This window comes from Schistosoma haematobium, chromosome 1 (assembly GCF_000699445.3).
Source record: "Schistosoma haematobium chromosome 1, whole genome shotgun sequence".
NCBI lineage: Eukaryota > Metazoa > Platyhelminthes > Trematoda > Strigeidida > Schistosomatidae > Schistosoma > Schistosoma haematobium.
This window is the reverse complement of record NC_067196.1, coordinates 80,714,095-80,741,980: the sequence shown is the minus strand read 5'-3', so window position 1 is coordinate 80,741,980 and position 27,886 is coordinate 80,714,095. Positions and strand designations below refer to the sequence as shown.

Below are 27,886 nucleotides of genomic sequence, written 5' to 3'. Positions count from 1 at the left end.
TGTATTCAGGGAATCAAATTACCACAAGCTATCGCAAAAAAGTACAACCAAAAGCTAGAAAGCACTAGACGCCTATTTAATTTTGGTCTGAGTATTCCTTAGTAGTGGATACCCACGACAGATTTAAAGATTGGACCAATAATATTCAAGTACTTAAGTGGACATGCTACTTTTCAACCACTTAGTTATAATCAAATGATCTGCACTTCCAAATTTAATTAGCTAAGGGTATAGAGCGAATTATTCAACTAAGTTTCTGCCGACAATAGAACAATAGCAAAAAACAGAAGAAATGAGAACTGGCAAACTTAACACTGATCACTTACTTGTTATTATAGCTAGTAATCATTGCAGGGTGAATAAATGATGATGAAAGTGATTGTTGCGGTTGATTGAAACTACATGAATTTGAACGAGGATGACGACGTCTAGTGCGAAGAACTACATTAGGACATGGGTGATTATCGTACATATTTGTTATATAATTATTACTATAATTATGATTATTACTACTATTATTATTATCATGTACTTCATTCACATTGACAATATCCGGAGATGGTGGAGTGAGTAGACCAGGATCATAATTTGGTATAGTTGATGTAAAAATAATATTCGATGGATATTGTTGATGATGATAATTTTCACTCATCATCATATGGTCCACATTGACAAATATATTCGATGAACAAGAATTATCACATGGATTACAATGATTCTGACAATGATAACAATGAGTTGGATTAGAATGTGTATCAATTTGTTGATGCATTGATTGGTATTTTTCATTATTATTTGTACATAAACTAAATTCTCTATTAGGAACTACAATAATTGGATTTGTTCCATCAGTATTACTATTTACATGAACATTATTATTAATTGCATCAATATGATGTGAAGAATGAGATACAATGGGATTCTGATGTGAATACGAACAGAATTCAGTAGAATGAGGATATTCAGACAGATTGGTTATTGGATTTTTGTCACAAGGTAAAACAGATTCATCTGTAGTTAAATAAATAATTCCAGAAAAAAAATAAGCGAAAGTTCGAATTTCCCAGAAAATAATATCGGAAAACATGAATGAACATTATGTTAATCGACTATTAAATGGTTATTGAATGAAAGAATAAATAAATGTACAAAAAATTTATCTAAATAGTAATAATAGTGAAGTTTACATTAAACTAATTTATACTACACAAAACATTAAATTGTTTTATACTTTTCTTGAAAGAATATAAACAAGACGTTTGATTTTGGTGAATAAAGTATTTTAACTCTTCAGATTATATACATATGTAATGATTTGTGTCGCACTTCACTCAGTCATTAACTTAACTTCACTAAAGATATATAAACTTAAGTGATTTCTGAAGCTGATAAAACCTAAAGACTAGTTCTGTGATTCTTCATTAATTGAGTTAAATAAGAAACTGACGATTAGAGACTTTAATCTATATGGCTCAGAATCGTTCACAATTGTGTATTTGATTTTATTCTTTGTGTTCTTTTCGAACCTGAATCCCGAAATCCACTCATACTTTTTCTTCTCTTTCTATATCTAAATCGTTGCAACTTCTACTCCTCTGGGATTTGCTTTGATAATTTTATCGCGTTGTGCTTATGTGGTAAGATAATTTAAACTTATGCAGATGTGTTATGTTCTGCGTTGCATGTGACTAACTTGATCGGATCAAAATGATTCTTTTTGTTATCTTACATATTGTACTCATTGATACTCACATATTATATTAATTTCTCATGTTAAACAATATTTGTAACAATCTGCTGATAAAATTATGAAGAGAAACAGTTTATGAACTTAACAAGTTTAAGAATAAGATAACAGATATAAAACGGGGGGTATTAGAAATCCTAATAAGTCATGCGTAATATTAGAAAATACTGTCGACAAATACTTCGTGTAAGGTTAACCACTAACGGATGATTTTATTCGAAAAATAAACGAATACACAGAAAAATTATTAGACAATTTTAATATGACTCTATCATTATAATATGAAGATGTAAATTTAGTAGTTTCTGTCCAGTAGACGGCTTCGTGTGGTGAAAGCGCTCAAAACTCCAATAACTAAGTTGTTAACGAGATTTAAAAAAATATGACATCTGTTATGGTTGAAGCAGTTGAATAGTATTGTCATTATTAGTCCTCATTAAGTAAGTGGTAACTTGTTCTACACTTATTCTCACTGAGACAAATCGTAATAATTAGACAGAATGTAACAAATGATTCATTTTCATCTTACTACTTATGCACATCATTAGTTGTAAACTTTTAACCATGTACCTTTTTCTGTGTAAGATTGTATATACGTACGTCTATTGAACAATAACCTTATTCAGTCATTTATTCTAAGTCATATCAACTCACTCAAAGACTTGGGATGTATTTGGCTCAGGTCGATATCAATATTGCTCACTTCTGGTTTTTCCGCTGATATATTTGAATTAAATACAAACAACCCAACACAATTTATTATCGGACTGTTTTCTATCACATTTTCGAAGCAAATCTCATGATGTGATTCGAATACAAAACTATGCATTGGATTTAATGAACTTGATAAGCCAAATGATTCGATTATTAAATGTTCAGGAGTTACATAATCGAACTGTCTATAAGTACTAAAATACAATTATTGAGTGAGCAGAACCATAATCACTCACTCAAACAGTACCGGTTATTATTCACAACCTCATACATAAACATAGGTGTTGACGAACATTAACAGGAAAATTTAAACAATACGCAACATTACACAGAATATAAGAAAAAATAAAACTACAAGGGAATACTTTGACGTGAATGCGAGAAAAAAAGAGAGAGGGAGAGGAAAGGTATATAATTAACAGTAAGTATTCACCTAAATTACAAAAACAACAGGGAAAAATTAAAACAAGTATCCATTCAATGTTACATTACATGAAAAACGTAGAGTAAAAAAAGAGAAGTACAAGATATGAAAATAAAATTCAAAAACTTGTGACAGGATTCACAATGACAATTGAAACAAAACACACACACACACACACAGAAGTACATTTATTAAAATACAAATACAAAAGGAAGAAAACTAGTTACACAAGACAATCTCATATATTAAGTCAGGGTAGTCTATGAAGAATAAAAAGAGGGAAAAGGTCAACAATTCTTACGTAATCACAAACTACTAATAATCTTTATTAGTTCCAATATATAATGTTGCATACTTAAAACACAATATGTATAAAGCCTAAGATATCTGGAATTGTGAATACAAAATATTTCTCTATATAAAAGACAATTGATATTGTACATTGAAGAAAGTACATAGACAGATTGGAATAATAAAAGGTTGTAAAATGAACATGAATAAAAAAAAAAAGAAAAAAAATATACTATCACATTCTAGAGAAAATGCCGTCACATAACTGATGAAGAAGATAATGAAAAATTGAATGAAAAGCAAGAGAGAGAGAGAGAGAGAGAGAGAGAAAGAAAGAAAGAAAGAAAGAGAACAATAAGAACATATTAACAACCATGAAAAAAATTATTCTAGTGTGATAAGAATGAATAGAAAACAGTTGTTAGCGTCAACTTCAATTAGTTGTAATTCAAACTCAAATTTTAAAAAGTTAAAAAATGAAACAACCTAATTCTACAGAGTTACAAGAAATTCTCCTTCTACAAATCAATGAATATTTTCAACAATAATTGACAATCATCTAGTTTTGTGTATGATATAGGCAAAAAATATGTAAGAATGTTTGACAGAATAACTGCAGTAAACTATAAACATTGGCAGTTTAGTGGAATAAGATATCAAAAAAAAGTTAATAAACTGAGTATTGATCAAATTGCTTGATCGACGGAAACAATTGTAAAAGACTTTGATACTGGTTTAACAACTATGAATAAGACCTAGATTATTTGCTTTTGATAATCATAAAAATAATCAATGATATCCAGATGGGAATTAGAAACAAACGTTGATGTCACTTGATCATTTCGAACACAAAAGTTGAACAAATAATGATAAAACTATTCTTTCATTTAATTTTATAACACACCTGTAAAGCGACTAGATGGGTAAGGTTAAACCTCAAGTAATGAATAAAAAGTATTAATTATAAAGTGTATGGTGGTTAAAAGAAACTAGACTATTACATAGCATAATTCAATAGATCCACAACCAATTTGTACACTAGGATTGTAAATAAAGAAATGTATCCAAGATTTTGTGTAGCAGAATGTAAAAGTAGACAATAATGAAAAATGCAATTTAGATTTCTAATGAAGATGCTATTCTATTTACTCAAATAAACAAGAATTGTACAAAAATATCACTTAAATGGATATTCTAGGACACCATGAACTTACTGCATCTCTATGAACTAAAAATAGTATTTAACATAAACAACCTCAAATAATATGCTCGAAATTTAATCAATAAATGATTTGCCTTACACCTTCAAGTATGCTACATACTATTTTCTGTCGAGCAAAAAGAGTAAGATTTGAGAAAACAGAAATATTCAAGTGAAATCTTATTCAAGAATAAATGTGCAAACAGATAGATAAATAATGAATAATTAAACGATGAAAAAATAGTAATAAACAATCATTCTTACCATCAGTACCGTCATGCACTGAACCGCCACTTGGTGGTTCACGTTTTAAACCATTTAATATTGCAGATTGTAGTAAATAATTCGATATTTCATGATTGGTTAAGTTATCTATACGATTTACTGTACCGATAGACTTATTGGAAGATACTCCAACAGTAACAGAAGTTCTTGTTGACGATGATGTTGTTAATAATAAGTGAGACTTTGGAAATGAATTATTCACAACAACATTATGACCTTTACAATTCATCATTGTATGAAACACAGGAGAAGATGAAAGAGATGTTACTGCTGATGGTAGGTTATTCGGATAGAAATTAGATGAAGTTACGAAAACAGATTTAGACATATCTATACATTGACGAGGATTGTAAATACTATCACTGTCTAACATCAAACTTTTTAACTCGAAATTTTCATTCCTAGTCAAATATTTAAATGATGATGTTGGTAAATGTGAAGGTGGTGGAGGTGCAGGGCTCATAGGTGGTGGTCGAGAACGTTGATGTGGTAAATTTGTTCTGTCATTTACATCAGCCATTTGATTCCCACAAGAAGTAATAGATGAAGTCATCAAGTTGGCAGCATTCAAATTATCGAGTAAAAACCCACCAGTTCCACTGAAATCTGTCTTCTTTAAACTTTTGTCAACTGTATCTATGGTGAAGCAAAACAATATGCAAGTATACAATAGTGAAAAAGGAAGTTTTAAGTGATTTGTTTTTATTTTTAAAGAAAACCAACACATACACCAATTTATCTACGATATTGTATGGAAGTTAACATAAGACAATATGATTGAGATTTTTTTTAAAAAGATTGTTGAATGCTTTATACACGCACAATGGTCCCAGTTATGAGACTATAGAAATATGATATTTAAATAAATATTATGTGTCTGGTATGAATGTTATGCAATGATAAATATGACAAACTTAACAGCATATATTATTTGCATGTTTAATTAAACGGTATCGAGAACGGGTGAACGGACTGAGATGAAAGGAAAGAATGTATACTCTTAAAGAATAACTCATTCTTAGTGTGATTTACTCAACGTTTCATTAGGAATACAAAGAAACTTTAACGAATAAAAATATGCAGCTCAATATTTGCAGCTTAGTTCAAACAACTAACTATCATTTATGTTGACACTAAAAAGTGTGAGCATTATTTGATTAGAATCTAAGTAACTACAATTACTTTTACTAAACGCCAAGGAAAATGAATTAACACATTACTGGAATGGTGAATTTTTTATCTGTTACGTAATAGTCGGTTAGTGAAAAGTGTTAAGGTAAAGACAATTTTCAACTTGATAACTATTAAAACCGTTGTATACCGGATCAGTGATCTAGGGGTTAAGAGTTCACGTGCGTAACCGAAGGTCCTGGGTTCAATTTCCAGGTGCGGAGTCGTGGATGAGTACTGTTGAGGAGTCCCATACCAGGACAGAACGGCCGTCCAGTGATTCCAGATTTTTAATGGTGGTCTAACATTGACCATTTCATGGTCCTAATTAAAATAATTAAAAGTTGTAATTACGGTTAACTAACAGTCATCAAAATAATTATTCAACGCTATTCTATTCCACTTCAGACTACTATTTTAGCAAATATAATGAACTATAAACACGATTGTACAACTTAAAACAAAATTTTCTTGACTGAATTACCTCTATTATTCTTCAATGATACAGTAGGATCAGTTGACATTCTACAGAGCGCCAGTATAACAAATATAACTTAAACTATTCATCGAAATCTGTCCAATCCTACTTGTAATAAGGTTGCACAGATTTAATATATACCAATATGTAGATATACAACTGATAATTACCATCATACCTAACATAAAACATAGTATTCAACAGTACAAAAGAGTATAAAAGTGGTGGAAAATAATTAAACAGCTGTTAAAATAACCCATAAAGCAAGTGATCAGGTTTTGTAACATATACATACACATGTTCCCAATCAACACATTGATGTATAAGAACAATAAATAAAATACAGAACAAAACATAACATAACACAATTGTTTACACTTACTCATTGAAGAATTACAAGAAATAACATTACATCCATTAGTAGAATTATTCATTATTAAACAATGTTTATCACGTCGTCTTTGACGCCATACACATAATACAACTAAACAGATCATAATTAAAAGCATTACACCAGTTAAAGCACCAAAAATTAAGAACATTAATCGATTTGATTCAGTGGAATTAAATGCAATCACATTTTTAGCATTGTATAATTCACGAGATTTTGATATGGAGCGTAGAGCTGATGAATCGTGTTTATCCAAATTTTCATTTGTAGATAATGAAATCTAAAAAGAATAGAGAAAAAGGAAAGAGGAGAAATTTTCTTATTGAAAAGTTTCCCATGTAAAAATAGAAAGAAATCTATGAACATATGCAGAAAGAAAGTTTCATTACAAAGTGGGAATATTGTTGTCAAGTGGTTGAATCAATCTTATCGAACCATATATTTAACGATTTATTAACGAATTAACATAAATCATCTAATAATTATTTTTTCTGTATGGTTTTAAGTCATCTGAAATGAGTTGCACTATTGTTACTATTTAAATACATAAATATTGGTACAAAGAGGCACCAAATATATATGCGCCACACTTCGTCATTCGATTTTTGTGTGAGCTGGAGTACTGTCCGCATGCCCAAACAGAAGCAGATGGTTTGCTTAGAGGGCCACTCCCTGAGCCTTTGACCTAGAGGTCTAATGCACAAGGCAGTCAAGCAACGTTAGGTGATGCAGTCTCATGGTAGCCGATGAACAACAATAGGTTCAAACACCATTTGTTACCTCAGGACCCTGGAGCCCATGTGCACCATTGTTTTGGAATCAAGGTTTTCAAACTCACACTATTGCTAAGTATTATTTTCTAATAGTTACGGACTAAGTATTATCTTTCGAAAATCCTATGAATCAGTGAGATGTTGAAAGAAAATATTTATACTTGTATGTTTCTGTATCGTAATTGCCATTAATATCCCTATAATAATATTAATCCAGGATGTGACCATATCATGTTAGGTTTACTTGTTCAGAAACCAATCAAATATGATTAATGTAACCGACAGATAGATACATTTTCTAAAGTATACAAACATACGTAACTTTTCTTTCTCATAGGAAACAATAAGATACATTAATTGCTAGAACATATAAATGGCATAATGAACGTCAAAGCGATTCGGAAATGAATCGGTTAAAATAGAGTGAGCTTGATCAACCGTCAATCAATGTTGCAGAAATTAAAGTAACAAAAATAAGTATCAATTGGATAATGTCTAGCGGTGGAATCTAACAAGCGCGTTTCGTCCTATTTTGGACTTGCCAACAAGACCCATCTCCATTTCAGTGCTGTTCGCATTAGGATTTAAACCCAATACAGGATATCTAGTACACTTTTGAAGCAACTTAATGTACACTAAAGTGCTTCGATCATATTATGTAAACACATTTATCATTAAGGTTTATGCAGAATTAATTTCCATTTAAATACTATGTATGTAATCCCAACACAGGCATTGAGAAAAAAAGCACGAACAAAAACCAATACTAGAAAACATACTGAACGTGGCTTTACAAACACTTCATGACTGAATTGAGTAATTTTTCGTCCATTCAATCCACCTGTGAAAATTGTCGATTGTGGGTCGAATCCAGGAGGTGTATACACGCCGTAAACCACAATTTGATACCCTTTACCTGATTCTAAAGCCTGTAGCTTGTGTTCCTAAAAACATTAAATAAAGCAAATGGATGAATAACAACAATTAATATTGCAATTGCATCTTTTTACACTTGAGATTAAATGGTTTTCATTCTGTTTGTAATAATGACAAATTTGTTGTGTGTTAATATTGATGACAAAAAAATCTCTTTTCGCCGACAGATCTCAATATGTTTCAATTTGAGAGCAAGTAAAATAGAAAAGGATGAAGATAGTTTGCCCCCAATTTCGAACTGTTTCGACATAGCTGAACGTTTAAAACCTCTTTAAAAGCAAATTGTCACCGCTTTCACGAGAAAGCTTTTTAAGAAGACAGACAAAGACTGAGCTTAACTTAAAAAGGTCAGAAATTCTAATTTCACACCAGAATAGTTTATATAAAGTCGATGATCCGTAAAAGGCTAATGGCACATAAGCCTTCTTTGATTACTCACTATTATAAAATCCGTCCATCGACGTTGAGCTAGTGCGCCTATGTTATGATCTGTAGTTTAAGTGGAACACTCAGGAGCTAACAAACAGCCTACGGTAGGACAAGCCAATTAAGACTTATTTGTTTTACAGAACTAATGAAATATATTTATGTCATAAATAAAGAAATAGGAATCTATGAAAACATCATGAACATTAATCACTTGAGCAGAACTATAAACAATAACATGAACATCTCTTATTTAACAAAAAATATTTCCCACGAGATTCAAAAACAAAAGAACATTTCCATTTACTGTAGCATTAGATCCATCAACGAAAACTGCTTTAAATCCATTATAAGTGATTCTTCCATTGGCTGAACGTTCTTCTGGACGATAGAGTAGAAGGAAATGATCAATAGGGAATCCAACAGCAGATGTAGCTAATGTCCAACGAGTTAATATTCCACCATCCGACTAGTAAATAAAAAGTAATGTATTTAATAAGAACTATGAGTCAGAAATGACAAGAATCATAATGTTGGAAATTATGGCTCTAATGGAGATTGTTTATAGTTTTAAAAGTAAGAAAAAGATCATATTCTGTCATTCGGAAAGGTGTAGACATCAAACATAACTGCTAAGTTCAACATAATGGTGGTTAGTTTTACGAATTTATTTATCAACAACTACCAGACTGACTGACATGGTAAGAACATATATAACTCATGTCCAAACAGCATCTATCTTGATGGATAATGTCTGGTATAGCAGTATTTTGAAGGAAAGCTATGAATGGTTAGATCAAAATATTGTGTATATTCATGAAATTATTGGTTCTTTGTCTGATCCAGGCTAGTGGACACAAACTACCTAGTTGAGGTTCACATGGTTATCGTGAAGAGTAGCTGGAAACGTTCGATGACATGGTCCAAATTCGATCACAGTGGTGCAAATTTACCTAGTCTTTGTCTTCCCTTATATTCCCAGCTTCAAATTTAACACATTTCATTCATTTCTTTTGAATGAATACGCATTATTCCTAATCGTTCTGTACCATCACTGATATTGCTACTTCTATTTAGATATTCTAGGACATCATGATTTCATCCCACTTTGTTGATATGGTGCAGTAGTTTGGACTGAAGCACATTTATGACATGTTCTATTTTTGATTATGATTAGCTGATTGATTGATGAAAAGAAATTCATCCAACAAAGATTAGTTGTTTTTTTTCAACGGGAAGGATATGTTTTTAATCAAACACAAAACTAGTACTTGAGTAAAGAAATTTAACTTAACAAAGTAAGGGATTAAATATACAAATATAAAACTTACCAATCGTTCAGTTTCTGTAATGACTGGAGCAACTTTAGAAATATGCTGAAAACTAACAGTTTCAGACCATGGACTCTTATCAACTAACCGATCATCATTATTTATTTGTTTAATAGCATTTATACGAAATTGATAGCTTTTACCTGGTACCAATTCACCAGGATGACGATTAGTCAAGTAGAAATGTTTGTTTTTCAAACAACATGCTATGTCATGACTACAACATTCTTCTACCTAGAAAGTAAACGAAGTATAAGGATATAACACTGTGTAAACTGAAAGTTCACTTAAGATGTGGTTAATTATACAATACAAATGAAAAAAACCAGATCCCTAAAAATTCCAATAATTTATATTGTTCAAAATACATAAAAACTGACTTTGTGTATACGATTTGTGAAGTACTTTGAAGAGATAGCAAGAATATAGATGAATAAAGTCCCTAAATACATTTTCAGTGAGTGGACTTTATGAAGGTATCTTGTATCATGAACTGATATTGGTTAAAAAAAAACTTTAAAAATCAGAGACTAAACAGTTGTTTCTTCTTGTTGTATAGGATACGCCACATACAAAAGCACATCCACTATCTTAGATGAGATTATGGTAACGACATAGATATTCCGTGATGAATAATACGTCCTTAGATCACGGAGACAATAATTCTTCCCGAGACATTAGGTCATAATGAAAATTACCAGGGAAACTTGCATCTTTGTATGATTCTAATATTGTAGTGATTCTACACTCACTTTAATAACAGTAAACAGAAAAGTGGTACATATATTGTGAACAAAGACTAATTCAAGTGTTACTAGGAAAAAATTGATATTATTTTTAAGAGCGAAAGAAAGAATTGTGTGAAATAAATGCTCTCGGAAGAGGCAGATGATTGCCAATCAACAGTAACATGATTACCACATTTGTCAGGTACAGATTCGTGTACTTAGTGTGGAGTCACATTCTAAGCGTGAGTGCTAGTGATAGAATCCAGCTGCTTATACTGAAATGGATGGAGAAAGGATGGCAGTCATAACCTCATAGCATACAGAGGATATATCAATTAACCTCGTGAAAATTACATTTTCACACCACGTACATTACTAACATCCTATAAGTATCCATATAGACACTTACCCCTTCCTATCCACAGAATCATAACTACAATGGATAACAACATACGTATATAAATAAATAAATAATACAGATAGACTACTACTAACTGTTTCATCAATTGTTGACCGATCAAATAGGCCATCTGACTCTGGAATATGTGACCTGAGAACAATACGATAAAAATCACAGTTTATTGAATTCCAACTAATTAGTACAGCTAAATTGTCACCAACAGTTGTCGCATTCGGTTTATATAAATGTTCATCTAAGAAAATGAACAGGATAGAGAGAGAGAGAGGAATTAATACAAAACACAATCAATAAAAATAATTAAAGAATGAAAGTGAAAAAGTGATACGCGTCTAATAAATAAACGCTTAACACTGACTTCTAACTATCTAATTCCTAACGAATCTTCTAGACTTCAATCTTGAACAAGCGATAAAAAGTCAAAAATATAAAAAGGAAGATCAGTTTAGATAAATAAAACAAGGATATCTATAGGTCAATGTATGACTTTGATATTCGGAAAGCTTTGCAAACAAACTAAATTTAGTTCCAAAAATTGTCAATTATATAATAAACATATGATAAACAAACCGTTGTTTATCTAGAACTATTTGAGGGATTTCTTATGATCGCTGATTGAACGAAATGTTTTCAGCCTACTCTCAGTTCCTGATGACTTTTTCAATCAATTTTCAAGGGCTACCAACAAAACGATAAAAAAAATTAAATAACAATAGGTTGAAGTGAACACACACCGGTCGATTCGTAATTATATATATATATATATATATATATATATATATATATATATATATATATGTTAACTAGGAAGAATTATGTTTGATCTTATGAAAACTATTCAGATGAGATCGCAAAACTGAAATGACAAATGACATAAGGACGAACAATTTACTCGCCAACTACTCTTTCCATCCTAATAGGTGCATCAGTCAGTCAGCTACAACGTAGTTACATCGAATGAACTAATCCGTTGAAACATTTTTCAAATAAGTCAAACAAAATTTCAACTGTGAACCAAATTCAATATGTTAGGATTGACAGTATACCACTGATTAATTAGTCGCAAGCAATCAAAGAAAATATCTGAGCTATTGATCATAATGATCAATAATTTAGTTCTTGAATCTACCAGGCATACATCAGATACGTATGTCAGAAATATGTCGAGAATTAGTTAATATTATTTAGTGATAAATAAACCGAATTTTTATTAAGCTATAATGTCTTTCAACAACATAATTAAAAAAAAACTAGTTGTTTATCTACTCCATATGATATTATTTCATGCATAAATAGAAATCTAAACTATAATTAGCTTATCAGATCATTTATGGCTGGGACAGCTGATTGTTCTATAAATATGTAGTAAATATAAATCACTGCTCAGCTGAAATATAATCACGTGAATTAACGATAATACAGACGAAAATGAACCCACTTACATGAACTTCTTGGAAATGATAAATTTAACAAAGGCAGTGAACCGATATGTTCAGAAGATGAAGACCATTCATTAACTCTGTGCTCTTGACTACGACGTGTACGATAAAAAGGATTAGTCACTTGACTATTATGCAACAAACTATCCATCTTGTTAGAGCTTCTGTGATGAAGATCAGTGAATTTATTAGTGGAATAGTTAAACTGTAAATCGTTATTCACTAAAAGATTAGAAGGATAAGAAAAAAAATATTGGAACTAATTAAAAAGATTATTGCAAAAACATACTAATCACTTGTATCGAAGTTACAATAATTCTTCTCACTATATACAATTACAAACAAAAAGATATAAATAGAAAATAAATAAAACCAAAATCAGATTCATCATTTAGTTATAGGTCTGTCTTTTCATCTCCTCGGACTTTCCCGGTAAAATCGGGATGTATGTGAAGCACAATAAAAAATCAAAGAAAAATTATCCTTCCATTAATCTATCGCTTCATGTTTTATTTAAACAAAAGATGAGGTCTAAGGATGTGCTAACCTGTAAAAAAACAGACATTTCTAAATGGATTCAATTTAGAATCATAACAAAATTTAAATATATTGAAGTGTAACAGTCAACCAATAACCTGGTTTTTGCATATATAAATGAAATGAATGAAACTATCTGACAGATATGTAAATTATTTAAAATACAATAGTAAATAATAAAAAAAGAGAGAAATAACTTACATGAATACGATGAAATAACAGATTCCATAAGTCCGAAATAACGTTCATATATTAACTGTTCACCAAAATATATATTACAACTGTATAAACCAAAATCAGTTGATCTAGTCACATTGATATCTATTATATACAGTGTAGAACATTGTAATTTATGATTTGAAGCATTATTATTGTGGTTATTGGTATCATTAATATTACTATTCATTGATAATAATGAATTTGAGCTGTCAACTTTCAACCATTTTACATGAATCAAATTTGAAAGACACGAAATATTTAAACGTTCAGATAGACTATTACTATTTCCAATAGGTAATAAATTGTGCAGAGTTTTTGTAATATCATCAACAATTTGGTGATATGGATCTAAATTATACTGTGATAAACATGTCAATTGTTTTTTATTACCGATTTCCACCTTAAATAAATCAATTTTATGATGACGTAAAGGAAATGTAACTTTTGATAAAGCAGAATTGAATTCATCTAAAAGGAATGAAAACAAAGATAATAATATCAAGCTATAGAAGTGTATGCACTGGCAACAAGAGAAATCCGGTTAGGTATCTAGCAAGCAGAGCAAAAAATATCTACTTAGATGATACTATAAAGGAGTTGAAGTTTTTTAATAACATACTGACAGAGAACGGCTATCCAATTTCTTTTAAAGAAGTTTATGTATGCGGAAAATAATAATTTAGAGATATTGACCACTCGTAATAAACCTTTATTCCTAAGACGAAAATTTAACGGGTGTGTGGCTAGCGATGATAAAATAGCGACGGTATTCAATAGGACACAATACGCAGCTAATCTTTTGTCGGTATTGTATGGCAAACCAGTGATATAAACTCAAACAAAGAATAAGTTACTTGAGTTGATCCCTTAGATGTCCATCTACAAAATCAGCTGCTCCTGTTGAGACAATCATACTGGCCGTACTATCAGGTAATGAGTAAACATCTCTCAGCTTGGTTTGGTTAAGACCAGACAAAGACAATATACAACATTAATTTGTCACACTTGGTTGACAATGGTCATATGGTAGACAATACTGAGTTATTTCGAGTGATCGATCGTAAATCTTCATCATTTTTCCATGGGGTGCGATTACGTATTCGCTTATACGCGTTATTCTAATTTTTACAGTGGGAATCTTTAGTAGTTTAAAGTCAATAATTTACAGTTTGCTCGACTTATAGTTACTCTTATCCTGTTGTGTATAACTATTAATTGCCTAGAGATAACAGTGACCGACAAAACAACTACAAAATTAGCCTCTCGCAATTCTAGTGCACTAAAATCCTGATCCTTACAAAGAAACATCAAAGTTAGAAAAGGAAAACATTAGGTAACAGATAAAGTAGCCTAACTAATGTGTTTAACAAAAATCTAACCAAAGTCTAAATTCAATGTTAAGATTAACTCAATATGGAATGGATTAGAATATTATTATTTGAAAGTTAACTACACTTTTTCCCTTTCAAAACGCTCTTCGAAAGTACAATAAAAAATATTTTAGCCAATAATAATTTTAAATAACTCTAAATAAATATTGCCAAAATCCCAAACAATAAGTAACCGATAAGCACTCAATCAGTGTAATCATTGTGAAACATTGGTTATGATGATATAAGATAGTGGACATATTTTTGAATTAGATATATCATCCTGACGATATTCAAATGACACTGAATGATGAAAGAGAAATAATCAGCTTATGATAAAACACAATAGGATAAAGGATAGATTAAATAAACTGGTATTTATTCATTCCTCATAACTTTCTGGATGAAACTCTGTATATCATTCAACCAAATCGAATCTAGGTACAATACAACTAAAAACATAAAACACTAATACAATTCTATTGTAGTTTTTCAAAGTATTCTTCAAATAAAACAAAAACAAAACATGAATTCTAAATAAACCTAAGTTATTTCGTTTGGATTCTTATTTCAAATATATTGGCTTAGTACAAATTCTTTATTTTTCTTCCCTTTCTAAAAACTGTTAATTTCATTTGGATGACGCATTTCCCTCTTTTTTTTTTACTTACTGTCTTTACCATATTTATACATAAAAATAATTTTTGCATACACAGTTTTAGAAAAAAATTTAATTAAAACTTTATACGGTGTACAGATAATAATAATAATAGTAATAGTAATAATAATAATAATAATAATAATAATGGCATAATTTAAATGACTTTAAAATGGAATCTACAATAAGCCTGAAATGAAACTGAAAGATGAAATTTATTATCTAGAAACAAAATATATTACATTGTAAAACAGTCATTAGAAAAAAAAAAAAAACTTTAAAAATTTCACCTCTTGTAAATAATGATTGTTCACGTAAACTAACTGTACTTATTCCATCTATCCATATATTATTGACATCATTTTCAAGAATACACTGATATATACCGACATTTGATAATTGCATTGAATTAATTAACAACGATGTATGGTCTAAAAAAAGATACAGAAAAAGGAAACAAGAGAGATGAGCGTAGAGAAAAGAACATGATCAAATTTATTTACACAACCGGAAGAACTAGAACAGAAATCTAAAGCGAAAAAAAAAAAAGATATAGAAAGAGAGACAGGGGGAAAGAAAAAAACATAAAGATGAAATATTGACTATCTGCAATTTATCTGATTGGACAATCATGGCTGGCGCCGATGTCCATATAATAATTGAATAAAGTAATATCCGCAGAGCACATATATGATATATGATAAAACTCATTAAAATATACAAGAAAATTCAATTTAATCCGACTAAACATAAGGGTTTAAGAGAGATATCAGCATGAGAGGAAAAACGGATGATTTTTATGATTAACCTGTTTTAAGACATGACGTCAGAAATAGATTTAGTTTTAGTCTGAGTGAAAAAAAAAACAATGTTAGTGCAAAATAACAATAAAATGACATCGTTCTAATTGTGTTCCTTAATTTATCTCATTTAACTAGTATTACCTAGTGTATGAATGGAACTATTTATGTGACTAGAATACTTTATTGTATGTTGAACAAAAAGGTGATAATTTGTATTAATCGAAAATACATTACAATTATGTTTATATAAGCATAAAAAATGACTGAATTAAAAGATAAGCTGAGATCATTATGATAATAATCACTTTAGACATTTGTGATGAGATACTCATTTGATTTTAGTTTAATAGAAGTGTAGTATGATTGATCTGACCGACAGTGAATCAATCATAAATACCACATAGCCTGGTTCAAATATGCAAAAGTTTAAGCTTCATTAAATTACCAAGGGTGATATAGCAAAAGATAAATAGTAGTATCATTGATAGTGAGAAAGATTGAATATTGGAGACTATGATTCGGAAAGAAAGGTTGAATATGAAGAAAATATACGGAGTAATATTGAGAATAAACAGTTGAAGGAAGACAAATTGTAAATACTTTTATATTACTGCGTGTTTCTTTTCTTCTAAACGCAGTGTTTCTTTAGGACTATTCCAGGTCATCTCCTAGACCGACCATGGGAATGAAACACTTGAGTGCGTTGACCACTTTACGTATTTTGGAAGTCTCTACAACCCTATTCAGTTGGTGTCCCATGAAAGTTCAGCAATTCAAAAAGGTTGTTTGGCTTCTGCAAACTTACATTACGTCTGGTGTAGGCAAAATGTCTATCTTTATTATTCTATGGCTGTGAAACACATTCTAAGGAGGTAGAAGACATATCTAAGCTGTGAATTTTTATTAACTGAGATGGATGGAATGTGTATTTTCTAACCACCGCCTTGACATCTTGACATACGATGTCAACTGGTATAATAGTAATGTTGAGGGAGTTTTGAGGAAGGTAGACCAAAGTATAAAATTACTTCATAAAGTCACTGACTGTTGGTTTGAGCCATCTTGGTAGATGCAGGTACTCACGATAACCAAGATCAGTGGTTTCAGACCCTGCATGGCTAGCTCAAAATTATTTATAATGAAGTAGATGTATCCATTCTGTACATAACGTTACTCTTTGAATTCTATTATTTCTTCACACATACTTGTACATTCTGTGTTTTCAAACTATATTCTCAATGTTTATTTTCTCTCTTTAATATCGCTACTACATTATTTCGATCAATGTTGCAGTTTATCCCGCTATATCTATCCCGTAGTGCTAATGTGATATGGAAACTTAAGCTAACGCACATTCATAACAAGCTTTACATTTACTATGAATGACTGATAAGATCTTCCTCTGAAATGTTTTTATTCATTTGACCACATTTAACTTGAAAACGAGGATCACTAGCATTATTCACCATAACATTCAATTAATTCATTCTTTTTTATTTAATGCAATTAACTGAAATATTTTTATTGCAGTATGATAGATTCTGCTACGTATATTGAATAGTTACTTATCTTAACCTCAGCTTTTTTGAAAATATCTTTACGCTAGTATAATTCAAACTAATCGATAATAGATGAATCATGGTAATAACAAGTTTGATAATGTAAACTACAGTAGTTGTACCCACGAAGAAGCGCTTATAAAAACCCCAAATCTAGAGAGAGAGAAAGAGAATAGTCTGAATGTAGCCGACATAAAAGAGTTGGGTTATCATTATTTCAGTATAATGTAAAATGGATAATCCGAACACTGGAAGTATACAACCAAATAAACACCTTCATATTACATTTTTTAACATTGGAAAACCCATATCAAAAGAAACCATAGAGCGAAACGAAAAAAGACATAACCACATGTAGTGTAGTGGTATTAGGGTATGTGTAACAGAGTAATAAAAGAAGGAAAACCACACTTACCGAGATAGTTGAACAAGCAAACTTATAACATACTTGTAAGGAGAAAAAAACAGACAACATCCAAAACTAATAGATACTTCAACTGTAGCAAGAATGTAAACTCTATACTTATGAACAAATATATTATTATTGTACTAGTAGTGATTGTTAATATTTTTTTTATTCGGTAATTGATATTTAGTCAAATGTACATATATCATGTACATAGTACAAGTAAATTCAGTTATTCATTCAATCATTCTAATCTGCCCTACTTTCATTCTCCACCACTCTCTCTCTCTCTCCCTCCTTAACTTAATTATCATGTTCATTGTCAAAAATCGGTTAAAATAACATGAAATAGTAAAACATGAGATTATAAATTGGTTTTTTAGGAATAAAAAGGAAAAATATTAAAACAAGCAAGAGAACAAGGGAGAGAGAGAACTGAAGAAACAAAAGGGTGATGACGAAACGATGACTATGAATACAATAATAATACAACAGGATATTGATATTATAGAATTTTCAGCGTTTTTATCCTCAACTTTTTTAAAAAGTTAACTTAGTGGAAAAGAAAAGGGATGAGTAGAAAGGCATGTACAATATAATCTAAGGAACTAAGAAAGGGAAAGCCAAAAGTAAACATGTGAACAAAACATATATACTATCACCATATAGACATGTAAGGTGGCTTATGAATCCTATAGACAACATAAAAGTAGACTGTGCAAAAGAAGATAATTATCAACTGATTGGAACTTTACTCTCAATGACCAGCATCAAAACTAATGAAATACAAAGGTTTCGATCGACTATTTTACAATTGATACGTTTTTTCAATAACTCCGCCTGTGGTCTCTATAGAGCTACTGCCGGTCCCAAGCCCGGATAAAGGATGAGGGTTAGGCATGGGGTTAGCGACCTCATCCCGTAGAAAACTAACTCACTAAAAACACGCTAACGTTTTGTTAATAACAATATGTTAGATTATACATGATAACCACAAAAAATTATCTTGAATCTTCTGAAAAATTTTCAACATAATCAATTGCTGACTAACAGTTCTAAGAGCGTAATACAACCAATGTCAAGAAAATATCTGTAATGTGGAAATCAATACTATTCTTTAATTTAACACTAACCAAACACTCATAAAATATTCCGTTCATATAATTAATTGAATGTTAAGAAATAAGATAACAGACAAGATTTATTTAATAACTTTTTTCAAAAACCATATATATATATATATATATATATATATATATATATATATATATATATATATATATACTTACATGGATTTATAGACACTACAAATTGAACAGGAATTCCGTTGAAATACCAAGTCGGTGTTATATCAATTATAGAACTTATACATGATAAATTAACATAATCTCCTATATTCGCTTTAATATTCTGCGGATAAACGATTAATTGAGGTGAAGCTGAAATAACAATAATAAGTTTAGAAGAAAAAAAGAAAGAAACAATAATACATATATTTGTGGATATCACATTAAACACAAAATTGTATTAGGAAAATGAGAAAGCCAACAAATTTTAACAGGACGATATAATCAAGGGGGAAAATGTATGATATTAGAGTATGTATCAAGGAATAATTTTTGATGAAACGAAATGGAATTTGAAAATAATAATAATAACTTGTAGGTAACATTTATGATAAAATACATATTTTTAGTATAATTTAGTAGTAAATTGAGCTAATAGATTATTTTTTTCATTATGTTTCACTATATGCAACACCGTATTCGTGACTTAGAAACAACTGAACAAACATTAAATGAATCACTTGGTGTTATTTCATGTTTTTTTTGAAATAATACTCTAAACTGCGAGAGGGAAATATTAGTCAAAACTACTCGATCGTGTCCTTTATCAATACCAAATATGAGACGTTACACAATTAAAGTGAATCAGTTGATGAGATGATAAACAATCATTAGATTAGATGATTGTTTTATTTAAATCCAATGACGGTTTACCACAAAATTATATCTCGAGTGATACAAGAATGATTTGAAAAAAAAATCCGAGAATGATCAAACTACAAATTGACACTAAATTATGAAGTCGGTGCTTCGAGGTACGTACAAAAGTGCATGATTCCTAGCCAAATCATTAGGTACTATCATAATCGACAAAAGAAAATTACATTTCGTTACTGGACACTAATCATAATATTTCCTGGAATCATCTACGGTTTGTTTTTATGATTTTAATACTGAACAATTTATTATTCTAATTCGTAAGGAATTGAGTTGTTATTCCTGATTGAATTTTGATTGGTCTTGGTTAGCATATGAGCATCATGGGCGAATTGGCTCGAGAAAGTCATTTTATCACAAGTTTTATAGATGGATTGTAGCTAACAGTGAAATTGAGCAAAACAGTCAGATAACTCAAATTTTTACAAATTAAATTAAATGCATACCCGTAGCACAAGTAGGTAGCCTAAACTTAATTATTTCACTATATTTTGATGCTTGTTTATTCAAATCAAAATAAACTTAACATAAACAAGAAAAGATGGAATGTGGCCAGCATTGGAATCTAAGGCGTGTGTTTTGTTATGTGTGGAGCTCACCAGCCGAAGGTATCTGTACGTCAGAGTTCATCTTCACAACGATAATAGAAGCCAATACCTTACGTTCACACACACAACGCATTATCTGCTTAACCACTAAATGCAGATAGTTACTCGCTTTAGAAATAGGTATGAATGTTAATTCCATTTATAAAGGTTTTTGAATTATCCAAGGAAAAAAAGCGGACTAATCAGTTTTCTGAGGATTTATATTTACTATGGGAATATTTCATTTCATTGCTTAGCTGACAGCTTGATTACACATTTTACATGCATTGATTTCAGATTTGTGAAAACAAATGTTAGGCATATTTATGTATATTTCTTGAAATGCTTAACTTACGAAGAACCTTTAGATAGGCATAAGAAGTAATATTGTTAGCTGTACAAAAGTACAATCCTTCATCATTCTTCGCCAAATTATATATATCTAAAACGCCTAGAAGAAAGAAAAAACGTGCGGTAAATCGATTACTCATCGATTAGGGAGTAGAATCTATTTTTTAAAAATATACACTAAATTTTTCTCAACATTTGGACTTACCAAATAAAGAGTCAAACTTTTGATTTCCATTAGATACACCGATAACTCGACTCACATTAGCCACATATGGTTGTGGTGAACTGAATACGCAAGGTAATGTTATTTTCTGACTTTCATAAGCAGTTATTTTTATTGGTTTCCTAATGTCATTGACCGTATCAATATCCAATAGACTACCATCCAAATTCATGTATAAAACAGTTTTTAATGAAGGATTGGAAGAGACTAAAATAAAATTAGATAAAATAGCTTATGTGAATTTTGAGATTAAATAAATAATTACACATGAACGAATTAACTTATTCAACGTAGAACCATCCGAAAAAAACAAGCACAAAAACTGTGAACAATCATAAAAATTATGCTAACACAGATACAAGAAATAAACAATTCCACTATTTATTAGCATACATTAACAAGTTAGTCATGATTAACTTAGAGTCTGACATACACGTACACCGGCCCAAATTCCCATACCACATGAGACAAGAAGAAAACTGATCGAAATATACAAAATCGCTGCAATTTTCCATAATACATATTTAGGCAACCCAAAGACGGTATTTGTATATATAATTTCCCTCTACTCAAAATTTACTGCACGCACTACCTTAACCATTAAATATAACCTGATGTCTGTGATTTCAACTGGTTACTTTTTACTGTTTCAAACCGCATTATCTAGTTTCATAAATTACAACTGTGTGTTGACATTTGATTAATTTATGAAAATCTTTAAAACATTATTTCTTACAATAACTAAATTATTATATGATTTTGCAGTTTGTTGAATTGGATCTTTGATACTTTATGTAATTAACATCCAAGCAATTATTCATCTTCATTAAATATCACTTTCTATGGATAAATAAAATCTTTATAAATGCTAATACCTAATTAACACAGAAAAATAATAGATTAGTATTATAAAATACATGTAGGTGAAAAATGCCATGATAATGTACTCGTCTAAGAAGAGAATTATAAGTTTATTAATGTGTTGATTATTTTCTAAAAAAAAGGAACAACTAATATATCAGGACTGAACTATATCGAAAAAAATTGACTGAAATTGAATACATAGACAAGTATATCGTGAATTCCTAATTCAACAGTTAACTATTTGTAAAATCCTTTACTGGAGAAAGGTTTACAGATAAAAGAAAGTTAATACTGAAATGATCCTAACAAGAGTAAAACTTTAACATATATAATACTTTAATTAGGTATAGAGAGTGCTTGATTGGGGCCTATGAAATAACCGTAATCTATATTCACTTGGTATTGTTTTACTTGAATCTTCCCATTGATGTTTTAGGACTGAAATTGATCAGTCTCATTGGCATATGTGCATACTGTGCGTATGCATCGATATTGCCTTAATTTACAAGCATTATAAGCAAAGATGGATATTTGCTAGCAGTGGAATCCAGGATGCGCGTTTCGTCCTGTTTGGGACTCGTCAGATGGATGTACCTGCATCTCAGAGTTGATGTTCACTCTGGGAGTCGAACTCAGTACCGTTGAAAAAGCTTGGACCAGATTGCCAGGCGAAACGTTGGATTTACTTAAAATTCATTCGCTGAGATTTTACAAATATACTCTTCTTTTTAATGTCTCAAATTAACTCGGCGCCCAAATATTGTGAAACTATTCGTTCAAATTTAGACGAAAGTTCTTATTTACAAACAAACAGTTGTTAACATGAAACATAATTTTAATAAAGTATTTCAAAACTAAAATCAGTAGTAACTTAAATTTCTTCAACAATCAATCCACCATTAATATACAATCATTTAATTTTGATGTAGATAATTCAAAAGCATCGGTCAATTAACCGCATAATAATTATTCCCTAAAGTGAATTACTATCTCATTGAACGATCATCTGTTCTTTTTCTTACTTTCTTTGTACATAATGAATTAGTTCTAATAGAATTTATATTGTGATATCATAGTCAAATTATAATATTTACCTAAAACAGTATGTATTACTTTAAAACTATCTTTTTTTCTTTTCCTAACTAAACAACTACTTTTGACCACCCAACTGTGTATATAGTCAATATAAGTGATTTAAAACATACAACAAGGGAAAAAAAGTATAGAAATGAAACGAAAGAGAGGAAAACATGAAAAAGTTTCCGCACAAAACAAAATAGGCAAACAAAAAAAGAACAATATAGTTATAATAGCAATAATAATAATCTTTTTAACTTAAGAAAATAGAGATAACTATTTATTTTGTCCAATAAAAAGTTAAGCAAATACTTAGATTCTAGAATTGTTATAACGATCTATAAAATATGATAAATTAAAAACACATTTTCTAACAATTTCGAAATTATTATTATTATTGTGGGTGTTATTGATGGCGACGGGTTAACAATTAACAAGCTCCGAAAATTCGTTTCTCCTTCACACAAAGATATGCATCTTAGATAAAAACACAATTGTTTTTTCTTATACTAGAGAAAAAAAAATACAAAACACAGACTCGTAGAATTTTGTAATTTATTTCAATATATATTCATGAAAAACTATAGTAAAACAAGTCTGTATGAACGTGAACTACATAATCATTTTCATAGTATTTCTCTTTAAAATAATCAAAATGTGAATCGAATATAAGAAACAAGTAGAAGCGGAGAAATAAGGAAAGACAAAAAAAAACAAACAAGAACATATAGTTAATTTCCAATAAGAATGATTGTAACACAATATGTACATTCATTTATTACGTGGATTCTATTCAGCCGCTAATATCCTGCAAACAATTGTATCAGTCATTAAAAATATAACATCTATGCATACCTACGTTAGAGAACTCTTGAGTACATTTTAAGATGCTATGGAAATGTAGATTAGTAACATATAAAATAATTAAGGAAAAATTGAAATGAATCTTTTAAATACATGAATATTCTAAATGAGAAGACGCAGTGGAGAGTACGGAAATTAGAATACAGAAATGGGAGATAAGTATCAATTTATGTTATATGTATCTACTAATTTACATCTACATGCCAAAGCACATGGATTAGTAGAATGGTAAAATTTAGTGTCCGCATTTTTGATTAAATTTTATAAAAGTTAAGACTAAAATGGACAGAGCTCTGTTCGTCTTTACCGAGTGTCTGAATGGGAACTTTGTTGAATACGTTGTTATCAAAAGATGCACCCAATCATTGATATTGCTTTGCTCTGGTGACCTTAGTATGAAAAGTGGGCTACGTAACACTTTTCACATGACCTTCACTATACATTTCTACTGATTGTTTCTAAACTGGACTTTTTTGAAGCGCTATGAAGACTATGATATAGTTCTTACATTTCTAAAGATTCTATACCTATATTTTCTCAGTTTTTTTCTCCTAGGATATTTGTGTATTTAAAAGATTCTTTTTAATTTCTGTACAATTATTATATGTTATTAATCTACATCTCCATAGCATGTTCAAACTTAATCAAGAGTTCCCTAATGTACATTTTATTTATTTGAACACATAAATCTTGGTACAAGGGGCACCAAATATATATGCGACACACAAAACAATGAGAATAGGAAGAAAAAAGAAGGTAAGGTGCGTATAAGGAAAAAAAGAAAGGGAAAGAAAAGACTACTGTAAGGTAGTGTAATAATAATGATAATGGGGGAAACGGGAAGGTACAACCAGAAAGAATTCTTTCAGTTAAGGAAGAAGCAATCACTTTTTATGAAGAAAGTAAGAGGTTACAGCAGGATCGCCACTGGCTTCTATATCTGATAACGTCTCTAGCCACTGTGTTCCAACACCTCTAGGACCCCAAACAGGGAGTCGTGAGGGAGCAACACAAGACAGCCCTTTGCAGCTTTCTTTCATACCGCGACACCATGTCATACACTGACCACCTCTCGGCTTTTCCAACCAGTCCCAGAGTCGGCAAATAATGCACGACGTGGAGTTCACTGGGACGACATTCGTGGAACATGTCCAAGCCACCAAAGTCGATGCTTCAAGATAGTGACACCAATTGGATTATCGTCTCTAAGCCCGAACACACGATGCCGAACCTCTGCATTACCGAAATGGTGTTGATACTGGATGTCAGCAATCCTTCGGAAACAACGATGGGATGACTGACACAATTGTTTGTAGGATGTGAGCGGCTGAATTACTATTTTGCACTTTAAACTCTAATCAATTATTATTATTATTACTACTTTATACAATTTTTCTTGATTATTATTCAGTTTATTATTATGACCTTTGTGTTTGTCGCTTTTCTTCATATCTGTCAATTGGACTATTATCTGACCTATAAACGATTTTCTTCCTTACCTCTTGATTAGTACGCAACCTCATTTCTTCGCTGAATTCTCTTTTTCTTATTCAATGTCACTATGGGTTATTTTAATTAACCTCCTTTTTATTACATAAATATCAATAATGAATGGAAAATAATAAATTATATATGAGTAAAAATAAATACAGATTTAGATAAACTTTTGTTTTATTATTTAGTCAAAGTTTATGAAATAAAACAAAAGTTGAACATTGATATTTAAAATAAAATGAAAAAAGAAATTAATGATAATTTTCAAAACAGAAAGAAATAAACACGTGAAAACAAAAAAACCTCATCATAGGAAAATAAACTGGAAAACTCTACATATATAGTTAAACATTCTTTTCATAAGTGAATATAAATGATTGACAAAACAAACGTCTATATAATAATGACTGACCAGGAAGTCTATATATATATATATATATATATATATATATATATATATAATATATAAAGGCATTCATTTCTTTACACATGGCGTGAATAGAGAGATGATAAAATTCGCTTAAACTGTAAACTCTTTGTCATTTTATAATATATACAAAATATGATATTGGAAAATAAAACTAAGAAGACTTTACTTTACTATTTAAATCTGGTTGAAAGTATAATGTTCAAAATCGTGACTAGTTCATCTAACCAATAATTAATTATTCAATGGTTATTTGAGTTTACTCGCCTTAGACCTACCGCAAACAGTGTAAAGACAAATTACATTCAAGCTGATTTAAATCTAATTCAAAGAGTTAAGCAAATTATTCCAAAAAAAAAGTAACTAATTATACTTTGTGAACTCAGTTATAATGACTTATGAAACTGTCACTTGGTTTCCCAAACTGAAATAGATGGAAAGTTCGAACATGCGACCGGAATATAGGAATTTGTTTTAATAGCTGCACACCTAAAAAGCTGATATTTATAACTAGCTAAAGCAGTTCAGCTTGAAATAAAACCGTAACGAGTCAATAAGTGTGTGTGGGGAGGGGGAATAAAACATTCAGAATTACTTAACCTTGACATTATGAACTAGACCAACGATCGTGTTGCTGTTAGCACTCATAATTACAAAAATCCACGTTACTATAGATACTCATGAAAAATTTATAACCGAATCTCCATTAAAGATGATGACTGAAATGCTCGTTTCAGAAAAAATATGGTCAGATTGTAATCAACATGGAATATTAGTCAAAAATAAACAAAGTTTATGAATAATTGAACGCACTTTGCCTGGAACTGAACGAACCATTTTAATAATCAAAATGTACCATGTTACATGAGTTTAAATGATTGTGAAAGTTTTAACTACGATATGTATGATATAAATGTACGCACTAGTAAGAAACTATAAATTTAATAAAAGGCATACAAATGATAATCAGTTTTCTAGTGATTATTGAACTTACCATCAACTAGAAGGTGATAAGTTATACGATCATATAGTTCGGTCTTTAACTTCGTATCCAACAGACCGCATCGATAGAACCCTTGATCTTCAAAATTAAAATTTCGTATTAATAATTTAGTACGACTAGTCACAGTCGGCTGCACCAACTTGTATTTATCTATTTTGGAATAACGCAGAGAATAAAAACAAAATGAAAACAAAACAAATGAATAAAAAAAGTTTGAAAATCAAGCCTATTTTACCTTTGGTGTTAAATAAACAACGTTAGGGATAGAAAATACATGTGATAGACCTAATATGATAAGTAACACTATAAGATACTGATCTATATTAGATTAATAAATGCTGCACAATAACTAACCTAAATTGGACGTAATCATGGTGCTAGGGTGTTTCGTTACAAAGGAGAATAATTGAATAATGTATTAAAAATAACATTCTTAAACGACAATGTATGGGCTCTTTCAAAGAATATGATACTACTTACAGATGATTATCAGTGACCAGAAAAAGTTTTGGGTCTCCAAAAGAGCTCCTTTTTACAAAATCTCAAGTTAAAAATAAGAAAACTTACCACATCGGTTTTATATAATTTAGTTCAGTAGAAAATCTTACACGAAGCACCCACAAACGAATGGTTAATTCGCCACATAGTGAGTAACGAAAGATCTGTCAGTCATCTACATATCGATAACA

The 27,886-nt window shown here is 30.3% G+C and overlaps 1 protein-coding gene across 1 annotated transcript in view; it reads right to left on the bottom strand.

Annotated features, from left to right (window-relative positions):
- CNTN2 (contactin 2 (axonal)) overlaps window positions 1-27,886 on the bottom strand; it is a 47,107-nt gene that overhangs the window by 6,118 nt on the left and 13,103 nt on the right. The window contains exons 5-18 of the mRNA XM_051209812.1: window positions 27,189-27,347; window positions 21,451-21,675; window positions 21,250-21,345; window positions 19,594-19,743; window positions 15,827-15,967; window positions 13,491-13,976; window positions 12,756-12,974; window positions 11,391-11,548; window positions 10,168-10,401; window positions 9,144-9,305; window positions 8,254-8,418; window positions 6,693-6,981; window positions 4,642-5,298; window positions 327-1,011 (exon numbers count right to left, since the gene is read on the bottom strand). Of these exons, the coding sequence (XP_051075274.1) occupies window positions 327-1,011; window positions 4,642-5,298; window positions 6,693-6,981; window positions 8,254-8,418; window positions 9,144-9,305; window positions 10,168-10,401; window positions 11,391-11,548; window positions 12,756-12,974; window positions 13,491-13,976; window positions 15,827-15,967; window positions 19,594-19,743; window positions 21,250-21,345; window positions 21,451-21,675; window positions 27,189-27,347 (3,826 nt within the window). The remainder of the gene's footprint in view (window positions 1-326; window positions 1,012-4,641; window positions 5,299-6,692; window positions 6,982-8,253; window positions 8,419-9,143; window positions 9,306-10,167; window positions 10,402-11,390; window positions 11,549-12,755; window positions 12,975-13,490; window positions 13,977-15,826; window positions 15,968-19,593; window positions 19,744-21,249; window positions 21,346-21,450; window positions 21,676-27,188; window positions 27,348-27,886) is intronic.